The following is an 18,440-nucleotide window of genomic DNA, read 5'->3' as shown; positions in this document are numbered from 1 at the left end:
GCATTACTTCACTGAAAATGCTTTATCATGCTCCATTCTGGATTTTATCCCATATATATGCTATTTCTGCATTTCTAGGTATTGCTGTCATGGCTTAGTGGTTTAGTACCTTGACTCTAGTGCATGGTATCCTGGGTTCGAATCTGGCAACTGATTTTTGATTTTCCTGACAGAAATGAGTTGAGACCTGTCAATCAAACATGCCAAAAGCACTTTTAAGCACTTAAAACCAGGTCTGCGCTCGTTTGCGCGGAGCTAATGCATGCGCACTGGCAGTTAGCTTGTGGGAGCGCTGCGCAAACGGTGTGCGCTGGGATAAACCTTAATTGACTAGTGACACACATGTTCAGCTAAGCACAGCTAGTTGCAAACAGTTTCACTCTGTTAAACCGATGCCTAGCAACAGGCATGCAGTTTGCAGCTTTTTAAACACTACTCAGCTACGGGCACTCCGTCTCACAGCAGCTTAGCTATCAGTACATTTCTGACTATTTTTGTTATTATGTTACTTCAGAATATATGCTCCGTTTCATTCCATTTTACAAAAGGGAATACATTTACATGTGTACAATACTGTCAGGGGGCTTTTTAGTGCTTATTTACAAAAAAAAAAAAGGTTGTTGTGGGGCTCGAACCCTGCCTGCCTACTCTTAGGCTGGCAACTCTACCGCTAAGCTATTACTTCTTGGCTTACTTTGCATATTTAGTTCTTATATCCTTTTCCACTGATTGCTAACTGTGATTGCGCTAGTAGCACACCCGCGCACACGGGCGCACACAGTAGCAAACATTTACGGGGTTTTAAAAAAAAAAAAGGTTTTAATTTAATTTTATTACATCTCTTCACTTTATACAGTGATGGTCTATCGGGCATGTGTTGTGTAGTGTGTTTATGCACATTTCCATGGCCTCTCTCGTGGCTGTTTACTTTCAGCCATTCTAGTCTTCCGGGGGCGTGTCTGCTTGCAGGGCTTAGCCTACTGACACGCCCCCTACTCTCTTACACGGATCGTGTAAGAGTTACTAGTGTGATTCAGCATGCCTCATGCACCTCATGCATATGCATGACATGCTGACATCACACAGTTTCACTGCAGCCTCCGTGTAAGAGTTATAACTCTTACACGGAGGCTTCCTGAATCTGGCCGAGTGTGTTTATTTTGGGTATCCTCCTCTTCTTTAGTTGTGGAGTTTCATTAAAATTAATACATGTTACACTCTATGTGCTTCTATACAGTCCACGGAGGGGTTAGAAATATTTATTGGGGATGTCCTTGGTGTTAAAGTGTCTTTGAGTTTACAGTACAAAGACCACAACTGGTTTTACAGTACATCATTTACTGACCACAACAGATTCCTTTAGGCAACCTTTTCAGGTACTGGGGCACACTGAATCTCGGATTTATTTAAAGGATTTTGCTCTTTGTTTACCTTACATTTATCTACCCATATATTTTTGTTTATAAAGAGGACAAATTGCAATATAAGGTATTTTTTTTTTGGTGACCCAACAATCAACTGACTATACTTTTGATTGCAGAAGAGACGGAGTTCTCGGAGTACTGACATTTGGATATACCCTTTTTCTCTTATTATTGGACAATGCTGTTCATTATCAGACACACCCTTTCCCTCTTATTATTGGACATTGCTGCTTACAGTTGGGACACTATTGGAAACTGTCTCTTAAGATCGGTTTTCCATTGGTGTTGGTGTTGTGTGCTGATTTATTATAACCACTTATTATTATACCTAGTAATTACTGTATTTAAATGGCATGTTTTCATGCTGTTTTTTATTCTGAAGAAGTCCTAGTAGCGAAAGGGCTAAATATACAGGTTCACTGTTTCATGTCTTTTTTGGTGTGGGTTGCCTTCTTTTTGCAATGAAAGTTTGCTGTTTGATATACATACATATATATATATATATATATATATATGTACATATACACACACACACACATACATACACCCACATATATATTATATACGCATATGCACACACACACACACACACACATATATATATATAATATATATATATATATATATATATATATATATATATTTATGTATATATATATATATATATATATATATATATATGTATATATATATATATATATATATATATGTATATATTGACTAAGATGGCGGCACCATGATGGCAGTGGCCTCTCTGGCTCCCTTTGTGCACTTACTCTTTTTTGTGTTATACTTACCTGTTTTGTCGAGTTGTGGGTCGTTCGTATGGTTGGGTGTGTGTCCGGTGCCAACGGTTGTGTTTGTGATGTTCATCGTGTCCTGATGTTTTGCTTTTCCTTGGAACATGAAGCGGGGCCTTCAGTGCAAGTTGGTGCGTTAGTGGCAGAAGCGAATGTGGAGTTTGCCTGCGTGAGCTTTGAGATTTGATTGTGTCTTGTTGGGTCAGAGAATCTGAAATGGAGGTGAGAGGAAGTTATGGATGATGTTTGATGCTGTGCCGGTGATAGAGTGGCTGGTGACTTGAGGATAAGGACAGGATCGTAGTATGTATGTGACCATTGGGGCCTGCGGTTGGCTGCAAAGGTACATCTATGTAGTGCTTTTTTAAATTGCTGGTTTCTGTGTGGTGCTGAGTGGAATGTGGAGATGCAGCAGCTGATATTTTTGTGCCTGAAGTTGGACTAAAACTGGAATATATTGGTGCTGGAGTTGAATTGCAATGGTTGTAGTTTTGGCACTGTCAGTTGGTTCGTGCTGTTGTTTATGTTTTTTTTTCTCTTATTAATGTGTAATGTTTTTGTTTTTAATATGTAATGTTGGTTAATGGTGAGCTTGGAGGAACGAAGTTTTGTTCAACTGCGCAGTTGTGTGTGCATGCGGTTGAATGACAGTAAAATGAATCTTGTGTGTATATATATGCATTTGTGTGTTGATATATATATATATATATATATATATATATATATATATATATAAATAAATATGGGTCTACTTCACTAAAACTCATTTGACTGACACCCATTTCACCTAAATTTCATTTGACTGACAACTCATTTGACTGACTCCCATTTCACCGACAGCTTACAATGCTGAATTTCAACATACTAACCCATAAAAATGTAAATGAAAAAAAAACACATTTAGAAACATGCAACACTACTTTCTACATGACTATCAGAATTCTAACAGTCAGCACTGTAAGTTACAGTAATTCTTTCTATCACAAGCAAGTCACAGGTGAAGGAAAACCCACACCAAGTCTATCTCTTAAATGTCGGTGAAATAGGATTCATTCAAATGAGTTTTAGGTGAAATGAAATTTAGGTCAATTGGGTGTCAGTCAAATGGGTTTTAGGTAAAGTGAAGTAGACCCATACATTTTTATAGGCTCATTACGTGTGTACTAGGCTAATGGCCCTGGGGCCTTTACAAGCCTACCCTTAGGATTACCCTGGCATAGTGCCACCCAACCTTAGTTCCCAGTGCCTCTGTCGAGTAGAGCCACTGGAGTTATCCCGGGTGTGAATTTTCAGTTTCCCATCCATTCATCAAGATTTCTCTTGAAGAGGGTCAGCAAGGTGCTCTGCTTGACATGTATGGGAACTCTGTTCCATAGCATGGGCAGTTTCTGGGTTATGAACCTGTCCCTCCAGCATGTTCTATTAATTGTGGTAATGAGGTTGAGGTCTCTGGAGTGTGTGGTGTGGAGGGTTTGGGATTTCTTTAGATGTAGCATTTCTAACAGAGCTGGGTCAGACATGGCTTTGTATGTCAGAGATCGCCTCTAAGTAGGCGATATGATACAGAGAATAGTTGGAGTTTTTATGAGTCTGTCCATATAGGACAAGTGTTTAAGGCCTAGGATCCTCTTTGTGAGGTACTTTTGTGGCCTCTCGTTGTTGCAGGTGTCTAGTGAGGTATATGCCGAATGGGGCAAGAGTAGAGGGAGACAATGACCTCTTTCTTCCTGGATGCAAAACCCTTAGTAATGAGATGTGCCACATAGAAGGATTTTCTGACCACAGTGGCAATGTGGTGATCAAGAGAGGTTGCTGTCAACCTGTGTTCCCAGATCTCTTATAATGCCTTATGTGTTCAGTGAACTACCATCAATGTGGTAATTCATGGGAACCGGGTTTTTCCCAAAGGGGATGACAACACATTTTTTGGCATTGAGCTTAAGACCATGGTTCTGACAACCGTCATTGGTCTCAGTCTGGCCATTCTGTAGGATGTCAACATCACTTGGGGAGTTAATAGCTCCCAACTTGCAATTGTCTGTGAACTTTGTCAGCCAGAGTACCTTTGTGTTGGGCTGGACTTCAGAGAGGTAGATACCAAATAGGAGATGACCCAGGACCGAACCCTGTGGGACTCCACTCATGACTAGTCGGCAGTCTGACTTGGAGTTAGCTACTTTCACACCGTGGGTTCTATCTGTGAGCCAGTTTGAAACCCACCTAGTGATATAGGGGTTAATGCCAAGCATAGTGAGTTTTTCTACAATTCCTGAGTGGGCAATGGTATCAAAGGCCTTGGCCAGATCAAGGTAGGCTGTATGAACCACCTTGCCTTCATCCACAGCTCTGGTGACTGACTCAAAGAAGTCGACCAAGTTGAGCAGGCATTATCTACCTTTCACAAAACCAAACTGTGTGGGATCTAGAGTTTGGATATTCCCTATATCCTTGTTTATTAGATCCACGATGATGGGTTCCATAGCTTTGCATATCAGACTCATCAGGCTAATGGGGTGATAGTTCTCTGACTCTGTAGTCGCTCCTCCTTTGTGGAGAGGGATGACTGTAGATGTATGCCATTTGGTAAGGACAAAGCCTGAGGTGAGGCAGTGATTGAACAGGGCACACAGGTGAGGTGCCAGTTCACTCTGTAGTTCATGTAGATCACAGCCAGGGATATTGTCAGGTCCCATAGAAGCTCTATTCTTGGACTTAGACAGTGCTGTTTTAACCTGTGCAGCAGTAATACCGGGTGCTTGGCAATCTACTGGTACTGTGATTGGTCCTTTGGGGGGGGGTAAAGTTGGCACTGAAACTGTTGGCCAGTATACTGGCAATATCTGTTGGCTTGGTATAGGAGGTGCCATTGTGCAATAGCTCAGAGCAAATCTGGCTATTGCCATGGAAATTCTTTACATAACTATATAAGGCATTGTGGTTGTCTTTACTATCTGCTGCAATTTTGTTTTCATAGCTAGCTTTAGAGGATTTGATGGGGGATCTCAACTTTTTGTTGAGGCTGATAAGGGAGTTTTTCCAGTCTTGGGACTTCACCTTATTCTGCATCATTTTCCTCCTTCTGTTGTAGAGTTTATGGCAGAGGATCACCAGATTGGCTTCCTTTTTTGGAGGAGCACATCTTGGTTCTATTGGGTATGGTGAGAGCCATACATTTGTGTACGTGTTCGTACAGTGCATTGGTGTATGATTCTGCAGTCATGCAACTATTCTCCATTTGCATGGGTGCCGTGATGTTAGCCACCTCTGATTTTAGGAGCCCAAAGTTATTTTTGGAGAAGTTTTTCATGGTGGTTACCTTTGCATGGGTGGGTGGGAGGGATGTGGATTTTCAAGGTGATTAGTTTGTGATTGGATCTAACCAGGGAGGAGTTGACTACTGGTGCAGAGCAACGGTCACCCATGTTAGTAATGACTAGGTCGAGGATGTTGCTACCTTTAGTGGTGGTAAGAACAAGGTGGTCCAGGGCACTTGAATTAATGAACTCCAGAAAACGTTGGGCAAGTGTATTGGTACATGAGTAGTTTACTCAGTTAATGAAGGGGTAGTTGAAGTCACCTAGTAAGAGTGTTATGTTGGACCCTAATATTCTCCAGGGTGCTTAGGAATGTGGTGTGCGAGTCTTGGGACATTGTTGGAGACCTATTACGACCTGAATCGCCGTCTTACCCAGTGTTAGCTGTACTTGAAGTATCTCTGATGCCTTATGCTGAGCTACCAGTCTAGAGGTGTGTGCATCCTTTCTGAAGAAGCTTGTATGTATACAAGTGAAAGCGCTAAACCAGTTTCTGTAACAAAACATCCATTTTAAGCAGTTTTGTGCCGTTTATATATCCTTGGTGGGATCGTGATATCACAGAATTGAGAGGAATTCCCAAGACACAGAGAAGTACTCGTGCACAGTGGTACTGTTGTTTTCGTTATCCTTTATGAATATGGAAACACCACCGCCTTTGGAGCTTTGGTCCAATTTCTGGGGCCAAAAGGTGTAGAATGAGTTATAGCCTGGTAGTGCAGGGGTTCTTTCTGGTGCCTTAAACCAGGTCTCTGTTGCAGCACAAAGTTAATGTTCTCCATTTTAAGGAATGCTTCAAGCAAGTGCATTTTGAGATTTAGACTTCTAGCATTGAGCAGCATGACCCTCAGATTGCATTTGATTGTAGCTGTTACGGTGGTAATTCAGTCTTTGGAACACCATCTAAAAAAGGCACTATAGGGGTGGCAAGAGCCTTGGCCAGTATCCGGAAGCCCAGGGGAGACAGATGCAGGCCATCTCTGGCAAAGTATCGAGGTCTGTCAGTTATGTCATCCCAGGCAGACAGATACTGGATCCCCTTAGAATGACACCAGAAACTTAGCCAATTGTTGAAATCAATCATGGGAAGTATCTAAAGTAATTTAGCAAATGTTTTGTGCATTCCCAGCAGTAGTGGCAGCGTGTAGATTAGTGTAATGCAAGTTAAAGGTATATGCCCTTTTCCTCACTATAGTGCAATCCTGGAGTTAGTATATATAATTAGGGAGGGGATGTGGGGGGCACAGCCCCCCCCCCCATAAGTTTGGTTGTAAATTGTCCCGTTTCTGTTAAGAGGGTTAGTAAGTAGTTTTTAAGTTCCGGAATGGGTTAGTTATTGATGTTCTAAGTGTGCTTGTCTGTGGTTTAAGATTTAGTATGCTGAAATTCAGCATTGTAAGCTTTCGGTGAAATGGGAGTCAGTCAAATGAGTTGTCAGTCAAATTAAATTTAGGTCAGTTGGGTGTTGGTGAAATGGGTGCCAGTCAAATGAGTTTTAGGTCAAGTGAAGTAGACCCCCCCACACACACATACATAGACACACACTTAGTTAAATTATTGTACATAGGTATACATGGGTGTACATAAACCATTTTATTTCTACAGACTTGTAAATACATTTTGTGTGTGTGTGTGCGTGTGTGTGTGTGTATACTAAATGGATAAGCTGCAGGTGATTTGATCACATTGACTAATGTATATACAACACCCTGCCCCCATGTTGAAATGGAAAAAAAAAACATGACAATGATGTTTATTTATTTGCATTTGTTTACAAGAAAAGTATGACCGAGTATAAATTGTATGTTCAGCAGTGACCTGGGGAAAAAAAGGTTTATAGAAATGGATACAACTAGGAAGAAGCAAATTAACAGTAATTCATACATACAGATAATATAAAGATATAGACATCCATCCACAGCCCTTTTCCCATTTTTGCCCATGGGTTCAGGGTGACAATCTAGAGCCAAGGTTCACACTGCATATGTCAATTTTAAATTATTCAAGTATACAAGGAAGCTGAAGATTTGCAAGCTAGCTAAATTGCAAGGATAAAATAAACAATAATTAAAAAATGCAGAGTATTTTCAAGAAACAGTCCATTACAGCATAATTTACACAATGAGGTAACATGAACTTTAAATTTACAGAAGCCTAACTGTTTTTATAAGTGGTTGAGAAGTTGGAGAAGGATAGAAGGAATGTGGTATTATATCCTAAGTATGGGAGGCAACATAGAGAGGGACAATAGTAGCAAATTATGCATTTATATGAGGGAGAAAAATAATTTTATTATTGGTGGTGCTGCGGTAGTGTTGTCACCTCACAGTAAGACGTTGTCCTGTTCGATTCTCAGCTAGAGCGTCTTCTGTGTGGAGACAGGCATGAATGGGCGTACCTTCGTTGAAGGTTGTGCGTCAGAGCTGGCAACTCGGCACGTAAAAATCTGCTGCCACTCATTAGCGGACCGGAGTTCCGCTGTAGCGACCCCTAACCAGGAAAAGCCGAAAGACACAACAACATTAGGTGGCTCCAGGTTTCCTTTCTTGCTGGGGCACATTAGGGACACAACAGCTAGCTGGTGGGGTATATGGAGGACATCTCAAGACTCACCCCAAAATAAAACAAAGCATAGAATGATTGGTGTAATTTATTTCATTTGCTTACTGGGTAATGTCCGACTGGGCACAAGGCACGTTTTCAGCAGAGACCCAGGGAGAAAAAGCTCCTGACATACAGCAGAGAAAAATTAACAATTCTCACAACGATAACAATGCTAATAATATTTACAATGTCTACACAGCCTAGTAATTTAATCTAATAACAGTATTAACAAAAATGAGTTAAGTATGAGATGTATTAACAGTGTAACATAATAATAGTCAAAACCAAGAAATACAGTTTCTAAAAACAGTATTATGACCATGCCGTCATATTTTAGGTAAACAGAGGCAGTACTGGTTGCAATGTGTAAACATTTTAATTGCGTAGGATGTAAGCAGTTTAGTTGCTTATTGACAGAGTATAGAACCAGGTAAGCCATGTGCAGATAACACAGTAGCTGTGGGGTATGACCTGGTTTAGGGAGGGAGGGAGTAGTAATGGGAGATTTGTTTGGAGGCAGGTTGACTAGACAGGAGTATGGCAGAAGCAGAGCCAGTGTTTTGCTAGATGATCCTTAAGGAGGTGTTTGAACTCCTGATAGCTAGGTTTTTAGCTATAGGGTGAGTTTCCCCACTTTCCATTGTTGAACATCACTGATGATTTACCTGTATAGCCCTATGAAAATAATAATACAGTTTAACAATGTCTTTATATATTTTACATATTCTGGCAATATGCAGAACACAGAAAAAAATAACTATATTGTGCTCACGGAGTATGGTGCTACAGTGTGACAAATCACATTGGTAGGTAACAATACTACAAAGTCAAAGAATGACACAAAGGCATTTGTGCCTCAGTGAAAAGAGAACAAGAATCTCATAACACAAATTCAAGAACAAGTTGTACCTGTTTTTTACTGATCCAAAATTTGGATTTAATTTAAAATGTGTTTCAGATTTTACCACAAAAAAAAACAGCCATTTGCAAAACAAAGCAAAATAACAGTTAAAGCACTCAGCATAAGTAGCAGTAAACTCCTTTCTCCTTGAAACTTCCATGTATTGAAAATGTATTATTATACAACGACCCCTCATTAATATTCAAAAACGTGTACACTGATTGGTCAGCGTGCACATTGTAAATCAGAGTTATAGTAATGGAAAAAGGTCCGGTCGCCCAGACTTTTTCCATTACTATAACTCTTTGTTTTTACAGCAACAGAGAACGCAAGACCTCCGTTGCTTCACACTGTCTCGCTATGTTAAACGAGTTTAACATAGCGAGACAGCTTTAAAAAAAGCAACAGAGAATCTCTGTTGCTTTTTTTAAAGCTGTCTCGCTATGTTAAACTCCTTTAACATAGCGAGAGTTTGTAAAAAGCAACGGAGATCTTGCTTTCTCCGTTGCTTTTGCCCACAGCTCTGATGTACTGCGTAGGCATATGCATGCACAGTGCATCAGAACTGCCGCAGAATACCAGACAGCTGCGGAAGGGCAGCAAGGAGGCATTATACAATGCCATTATTTAAGAAAAGTAATAATTTTTTTTCTTAAATAATGTCATTGTATAATAGCAATAACCCACTTCTGGGTGTGGATAATAATGGATTTACCCACGGTTGGCTTTGTTTGGCCACTCGGGCTTCACCCTCATGAACAAACCACACCAACCGTGGCTAAATCCAGCATTACCCACACCCAGGCGTTGGTTATTGCTATAGTAAACTCCTCTCTCCTTGAAACTTCCATGTATTGAAAATGTATTTATTGCCAAATAAGAGTGACACTTTTCATGCATGTGAGATATGTTTCTGTTGGTAGCAAGGTACCACATACAAAGTATAATTTACTACTTTTTTTATTTTGCACTGCAGCACTTGATTTGAAGTAAGGATAAGGAACAGGGTTAGCCTTTTTTGTATGAGTCCATATCTGTGAATGTCCCTTGTGAAATCAACTGCATCGCCTTTCTACCCTGTAGTTCTGAACAGTCCTTTGTTTATCTTTTTTTAGAAAAATGCCTTTATAGTTATAAAATCTTTATGTGTGCTGTACTGTTGTACAGTAAGGGAGTAAAGAAATACTCAATGAAAAGATAGTAAATATTCATTGTTCCCCTGGTGTGATGAGATGAATATTAATATAATGGGAATTACGAGGTGTCATTGGGGCAGTAACATAAGGGGGTGTGGGTAGGACTGAGCGGGATTTTCTACTGTGCATCCACAGGTGATCTTTCCCCACTTCTGCCTGAATATGTATATATTATATAAACACACACACTGCATGTTTGTAATATACATACAACAGTTGCATATATAATGTGTATATCAATTATGCCATTATAAACTGTGAAACTTACACAGGCCCAAACTCATGGTTCCTGAGATTCTTGGACTTTGTAAACACAAACATCTTGGACCAGACAATTCATATGCCCACTAAGGGTGAAAACATACTCAATCTGGTACTCACAAACATAGTAGAATGCTGTACACCCCCTGATGTAGTGTCCTATTTTGTAAGGTCAGACCACAAAGCTGTCTTCTTCATAATAAAATCAGCTCTGTGACTCCAACTATTCCTGAAACATTTAGGAACTATTTTAAGCCAAACTTTCAACTACTAAGTCATAATCTGTCACATTTTCAAGCCCCACCCAACTCTGAACAAGCAACTATCTATGCAGAATTATTCACAGAAACCCAGTATAATCATGTCAGTAAAGGCAAAGAAAAAAGCTGTGCCCACCAGAAATAAGTCCAGAACTAACTCTAAAAACAAAACAACCTGGTGGAATCCAAACATAAACAGGTTGTAGAAACAAAAGGGGAAAAAAAAAACAGCCTGAAATTGCTATTCTCAGTATGATAAAAACACTTATCAATCTAAACAAACAAACAAGAGGGCAAATTAAGTCTACTACAGCCACAAATTTGAGGTAATGATAGCTTTACAGTTAAAGAACAATCACAAGGGTTTCTTGGGCTACTTCAGAAACCTCTAAGGCAGCATGCAGCTTGCAGAACTGATTATAAATTATGTTGTTGCTCCTCTGGTCAGGATAAAAATTTGTAGATTCATTTCAAGCAGCTTTATTACACACAAACACATAAAAATGAGGCTTTGTAACTTAAACTTAAATAAACTTATAAACAGACTACCACACATACATGCTACCACTCTGGTTGTTCTCTCAAAATGGCACTGCTGCCTGCACGTGCTCACTATTTATATGCACGTGCTACATCTGGAAATGCTTCTTAAAGATACATGCAGACGCTGTGATCTACATCCTCCTTCTTTGAGAAATAGTCCTTATATGAAATGATAGTATTCAGTGACATGCAATTTACAGAAATTATCTTTTGACATGCAGTTATACAGAACTGATTCTTTGACATGCAATTATACAAAATCAGACACATAAAACAATCATGTCCTGGTTGCTGTGTATTTTAAACTAGGTCTGGAAATACAACCTGATCATGTAGCATAAAAGTCAGAACTGGATCTAGCAATGGGGACTGTCTTCAAGGAATGTTCAACTTTGGGGACAACTTGGGCATCAGAAACGGGAATGGATACTACGACATGTTCTTTGGTACGAACACTGTCAGGGTTGCTCTGAGATCTAGAGTCTGTATCACTGGTCCGATGCTGCTATATTGTTTCTAATAGAGGAAGAAGATGTCTGCAGTATCTCCTGTACTCTATACCCTCAGATTCCACTAAATAGGATCTTGGCTGAGTACATATATCTCTCACTTGACCAATTTGATCCAAGCCTTTTGCCGTTTGCATCCTCACTGTCTCTCCTTTTAATGGATGAAGAAATCTGCTTGTTTTATCATAGCTGAATTTCTGAGAAGAACGCTTCTTAAAAAGTTAGGCTTTGATTGCTCTGTTGTTTTTAGCATTAGGCTCCAAACTAGAACTGATAGGCAAGGTTGTTCTGGTTTGCCTAGATAGAAGTCTCTGAGCAGGTGAACTAAGTTGTCATGGGGTATATTTCTGAGACTGAGTAAATTCAAGAAGATATCGGTATTGTCACGCTTTGACCTCTCCAGTAATGGCTTTGCATTCTGTACTGCTCATCAGCGAGGCAGTTTGACTATGGATATTCAGGACTGCTAGTAACACTGATAAAGTCACACTGTTTAGCAAATCTCTGAAACACTTTACTGGTGAACTGAGAGCCATTATCAGAAATAACTTTGTGTGGACTACCATGGACTGAGAAATGATGTTTCATCTTAATAATAACAGCACTGGATGTTAGGTTATGTAGCAAATCGATCTGAAACCAATCTGAATAAGAGTCTACCAACACTAAGTAATGTTAACTGTTCCCCTCAAATATGTCAGTTGCTACTGTTGACCAAGGTAGTTCAGGACTTTGGTTTAGATGAAGTGGCTCTTTTTGCAAATGCAGCTTAGTACTATTGCACACTAAACAAGAAGAAAGCGCTTTATCAATATCTTTCACTAGAGAAGACCAAAAAACTAGTCTTCTCACCCTTCTTTTGGTAGAATCAGAACCTGGGTGGCCATGATGCGAAATCTGAATGTATTCATATTGTAAGGAAGTAGAAACAATAACTTTTGGACCTTTAAAAATGACACCATCTTCCATCAGCATCTCATCTCTGTATAGAAAGTAAGGTTGCACTTCTGGTGGTACACAGGATTGCTTTGGCGGCCATCCTACATTGATTTAGTGGTTGAGTTTTTGCAAAATAGGATCAGTCTTTGTATGAGCTCTTAGCTCATCAAGTCTTGTAGTAGAAAAATTATGCATTTCTATGACATCAAAGTCAAAATTCTCTACATCAAGTTGTCCCGTGGTATTTCTGGATTATCTGGATAAGCTATCAGCCAGATAAAGAAGTTTACCTTTTGTATAGACCATTTTGAAATTATACTTCTGCAATTTAAACATCATTTTTTGTAGTCTTGCTAGGTTTCTTTAAAATAGTGACTAGTGGTTGATGGTCAGTTTCTATCTGGATAGCTCGGCTGGAAATATAATCATGGAACTTCGAACATGTGAACACAATTGCCAAAAGTTCCTTTTCAATTTAAGCATACTGCATCTTGGTTTGGATAAGAGTTCTAGATGCATAGGCAACAGGTCTGCCCTCTTGAAGAATAACTGCAAGACCAAATTTGAAGCATCACAGGAAAGAACTACTCATTTGTGGACATCATAGTATCTTAATGTAGATGGGTTAGCAATTTACTGTTTGAGGTTATCAAATGTTCTCTGGTGGAGTTATAAATATGACCGTGCAACATTTTTGTATGTCACCTCTATTAAAGGTGCTGTTAACTCACTAAAGTCAGGGATACATTTGCCCAAATAGTTAACCATACCAAGAAAATGTTGTAGATCTTGGACATTGTCTGGAGCTGGCATCTCAAGAATGGCTGCTTGTTTAGAATGATCTGGTGGTAGGCATGTACTGGTAAATAAATGACCTACATAAGTAACTTCTGGTAGTCTGAATTTGCACTTCAGAGAATTGAGCTTTAAATTCACTTCACGTGCTCTGTCCAGAACTTTCCTGAGGTTTCTGTCATGCTGTGCCTCATTACTACCTCCAACCAGTAAATCATCAACTATTATTGCACATGGGTAGCTGGAAACAAATTGCTCAATTGCATGCTGAAAGACTTTACTGGCAGACTATTCCAAAAGGCATCCTGAGGAATCTGTATCTACCAAATGGGGTACTGAATGTAGTCAGTAGTGAAGATTTGTGATCAAGCATCACTTGGCAAAATGAACCCTTTGCATCTAAGACAGAAAAAACAGTGGCATTTGGTATGAGGGTTGCAATCACCTCAACTGTACACATAGGATGAAGAGGTCTTTTTAATGCCTTGTTCAAGTCTCTTGGGTCAATGCATATTCTGATTTCATCTGAATTTTTCTTAAGAGCAGCTACCATGGAAGATACCCACTCATTTGGTTCTGTGAGTGGACAAAATCATACCTTGCTACACCATTTTGTCTAAATGAACCTTGACTTTTTCCTACATAGCTATTGGAAGTCTTCTTGCTGTTTTGACCACTGGACTGACCTCTGGGTCTACTTTTATGGAGTACACAACTGGAAGTCTAACACATCAGCATACTCTGAGAAAATAGTGCCACTAAAGCTGGAACTGGGACAAGTGCTTATGTGATGTACTTCTTTGATCAAAGAAAGCAGTGTCTTTCTTAAACCATCTCTGAGACCTAATAATGACTGCACAGGTCTTCAGACTATATAAAATTGTAAGCTGTAATTGTTCCCAGTTGAATAGCTTGAAAGCACTACTGAACCTTTGGTCCAAATCTCATCACCTTCCTAAGCAACAAACTTTGCACAATAAGCCAAATTAAGTTGCTCACCAGCCCTCGCTTTAACAAACGTTTCTGCTGACATTACATTACAGTTTGAACCAGTGTCTACTTTTAACTCTGTGGGTTTACCATTGGTCAGAACAGTAAAAAATACTTCATTCTTTGCCAACAAATCTACTTCATTAACCTTTTTACCGATCACTGATACATCATCTACATAGAAAGTAGGGTTGCAGCTTTCTACATGATTAACTTGCTTTTTTAATGACTTTTCTTAACAACTGAATGAAGCTTGCTTGATTTACAAAACTTTTGAAAATGGTTCCATTTTTTACACTTGTGGCATTGCTGATCAAATGCTAACCACTTTTCTCTTTTAGACTCGTGGTTGGCACCACAATTACAACAGTTAACAATGACACTTGGCTTGGGTTTTGCTGACTCACTCATACTGCACTAAGCATGACCTTTTTACTGCGCTAGTCTTGGGACTTGCTAGAAAGCTACGGGTCCTCCCTACCACACCCACAGGGGTTGTAGCTGCCATGTGCTTAGGCCTGTTTCTGTTTGCCATGTATTGCATGCTCTCCATGTTTGCTCTAGAGGCTGCTGAAACCATGCTTTATCACTTGCACGCATACTTGTGTGCCTTTCTGTGAGCTCATGGATTTGACAAATCTCTATGGCTTTGCTTAATGTTAAATCACTGTCATGAAGCAAAATCTTTCTCACTGCAGCACTATTAACACCACACACAAGCCTGTCCTTTATTAATTCTTGTTTCAAGTCACCAAATCTGCATGTTTTGGCTTTATTTCGCAAGTCAGTGATATAAACTGCAAAAGTTTCACCTGGCTTTTGGTCTGTTGTATAAAATAAGTGCCTGTCTAATATAGCATTTGTCTGGCGGTTGAACATTTCTCTAAATTTACATTTTAAGCACTCGGGTCCTCTCTTGATTCAGCCGGTATCACAATATGACGGTTTTCCCCCCTCTCCTGCATATACTTCTGGTGCATACACAAATGAATGCTCTCTTTCAGTAGCTGCTGACCCAGCTAATTTAAGCAAAATGAATACCATTGTATGTACATCTTTGTCAGAAAAAAGCTGCTTGTATGAAAATATTGTATTCCTGCTCATATACTCTTCAATTTTCTGCTATATTATGATCAAACACAAGTGGACTTGGTCTGCGAAATGCCTCTGCCATATCAACACAAAGTAGTGAAGGTGCTTGAAATTATGTACAAACATACACACAAATATATACCAGAACTTTATGCCAGTACTTGTAATTATAACCAGTAGTTCAACAAGCTCTTTGAAATAACTACACTTTGCCAAATAAGTCTCTGTATTACAAGAACACTTTGAAATCACTGTACTTTGTGAAATCACTCCTTATCAGTCTAAGAAATACTTCAAAATGACTGTACTCTACGAATACCTTGTTTTATACTGCTTGAACCTGTAATTTGTACTATTTATCCAGTTGCATTTGGATATTTTAGCCTGGCGACTCGCTATAAGCCCAAGAGCTAACTACTGGTACCTTGTTACATACTAGTAGATCTTCAATGTACTGTTGATTTATTTTCATTTAGATATTCTAGCTGGTACCTTTGCTGTATTTGTATATATCTGCAAATATTTGTGTTCCTTACTTAGCCGTGGGGCTGATGTAGAGCTTATACTAGGGTTATTTCTGAAATACATGCTGAATCATTTATTTTACTGCTAACTGAAGACTTTAAATTTAAATATTGTTTGAAATGTTGAATCGCTAGCTTAAATTGATAGTTTTACTCTTTGTGCCTATTCCTGTAATGATTGAATTGCTAGCTTAAAGTATTGTCTAAATAATATCATGTTTTAAATCACTAGTTCTGTCTGATCTAATCACCCACATATCGGAATGGCATTTGAAATGCCAACGCCGACTGATGTATCTTTATTTTTGAATGTGTGATAACACGTATTTGCTACCTATTTTGTTATACCAGTGTTGACTGATACATTCATATTTAAATGCGTGACAGCACGCGTTTGCTACTAATTTGATACATTCTATTTAATGCTAGCTTAAACTGATAATATTACGCATATAGTGTGGAATGTATCTTATACAATCCATTTAAATGATAGTTTTACCTGATAGTATTACTTTATTGCGTGGTAACATGCATTAGCCACTAAAGTAATTGTTGCCTAATATACTCATTTAAATCAGCTCCCGTTTGTCGCTGAAATTGACCTGCATGCAAATAACTGTTTGCTATGCCATAGCATGCCATATATTTAATTTAATTATAGGAAAGGCCCTAGATGTAGTGAAAGCTCCTCTAGCACAATATATTTCTGATAACATACTTGCTCTATATAGATGAAGTAAGTCGTGAATCTGAATGTTGTGGTTTTAAAGCTTTGCTTGTACTTATCTCCATTCTCTGTTATTGTTGATGTATTTGAACGTTGTGACTTTGTGATTTTAATGTGATTTTTAATTTCTGCTTGTATTTTTTTTCCCATCTTTATTCCCTATTACTGTTATTGTATCTGACTGTTGTGCTTCTTAATCTCTTTATATTAATCTCCTTTCCCTATTAACGACCACTCACTGTATCTCAAATACTACCTCACTGCTCTGACTACTAACTATTCTTACTTACTACTTGTGTACAGCAAAAGCGCGGACCTATTGCTTCTGTTGTGCCCTATCTCACACCTTGGTGTACCATTCCTCTTCAGAACGGGACATGGGCTTTGCCTCTTTGCTTTCCTGTCTCCCCCACCTCCACATATAATTTTTACTCCTCTCCCAAGGTTTTATTTTATGTTTTCTTCCTTCCTTACTAGCTCAATCTTATATTCTCTCTAGCACTCTCCTCTCCTTCTATACCTTCTCATATCTGCCAAACATTGCCTGATAGCTTGTCCTTTTTATTTTCACAGTCTACTACCAGTGAGCTCCCTCTATTCCTCCTACCCTGAAAAGGCATAAAAAACTACTCAGGAAGGGAAACACAGATACACAGCAACTACTCGAAAAAAAAACATCTCCAGGTATCCTGTGAAGACACCTTACCCACAACGTGTTCTACAGAACATCATTTCTTCCTCAATAAGAAAAGTTCAGTGTACGTGGCTTAATAACACAATTCTTTATCACTATTATATTTGTTTTTACCCTTGTTAACTATCTTACTATTACATACTGCTCCCGGGAGATAGCAGCCAACTGCAGCCCGCTCGCACCCTCAGCTCTACACAAATTTTGCAAACTTTACTTTCCTATTTTCCCTCACTAGACTTTATATTGGATATATTATTCCCTGCTGCTACTTCTCTTATTTACCACTGGGTGGCACTATACACATAAATTGGTCTGTAATCTGATACTATTAATCCCTTGACTAAGAACGTAGCAAGATCCTTTTACCTATAGCTCTTCTTACAGTGTTCTTTCCTATCCTTTCCTGTCTCACCTCACTTACTCCTACCCTTGTCCACTATTACCTTTTCTGGTTTAGATTCTTAATTCTCCTTAGCTACACTTACCTCTCTGCTGTTGTCTTTACAGCTACAGATTGTTTTTCTCACTGTGCTTGTCCATCCTTTGGCTCTACCCGCTCTGTTCGCCCTTCGGGCTCACTCCGCTCCCCTACCCTACCCCCAAATCTCACCCACCCCCAGTGGTCCTACATTTATTCCCCCTCCTACTAATCCCTCCCACTCCACCAATCAATCCTCTTATTCCTCTCCTCCACCCTTTCATCCACTCCACCTGACTATCTTTGCCACACCCCCTACCTAACAAATATCACCTTACTCTTCTACTTCTCTTTCATCCCCAACTAACAATGCCCTTCCCCCTTGCTTCAATCCTCACCTCCTTTACATTACTCTTCCTTCTACTACCTCTTTACCATGCAACCTCTTA

At 39.3% G+C, this 18,440-nt stretch overlaps 1 protein-coding gene across 1 annotated transcript in view; it reads right to left on the bottom strand.

Moving 5' to 3' along the window:
• CPM (carboxypeptidase M) overlaps positions 1-17,029 on the bottom strand; it is a 767,990-nt gene extending 750,961 nt beyond the window's left edge. The window contains exon 1 of the mRNA XM_044087221.1: positions 16,871-17,029. Within this exon, the coding sequence (XP_043943156.1) occupies positions 16,871-17,029 (159 nt within the window). The remainder of the gene's footprint in view (positions 1-16,870) is intronic.
• Positions 17,030-18,440: the final 1,411 nt, after the last annotated feature.

Source organism: Protopterus annectens, chromosome 11.part0 (genome assembly GCF_019279795.1).
Source record: "Protopterus annectens isolate FY-2018-M chromosome 11.part0, PAN1.0, whole genome shotgun sequence".
NCBI lineage: Eukaryota > Metazoa > Chordata > Ceratodontiformes > Protopteridae > Protopterus > Protopterus annectens.
This window is presented reverse-complemented; position numbering and strand designations above follow the sequence as displayed.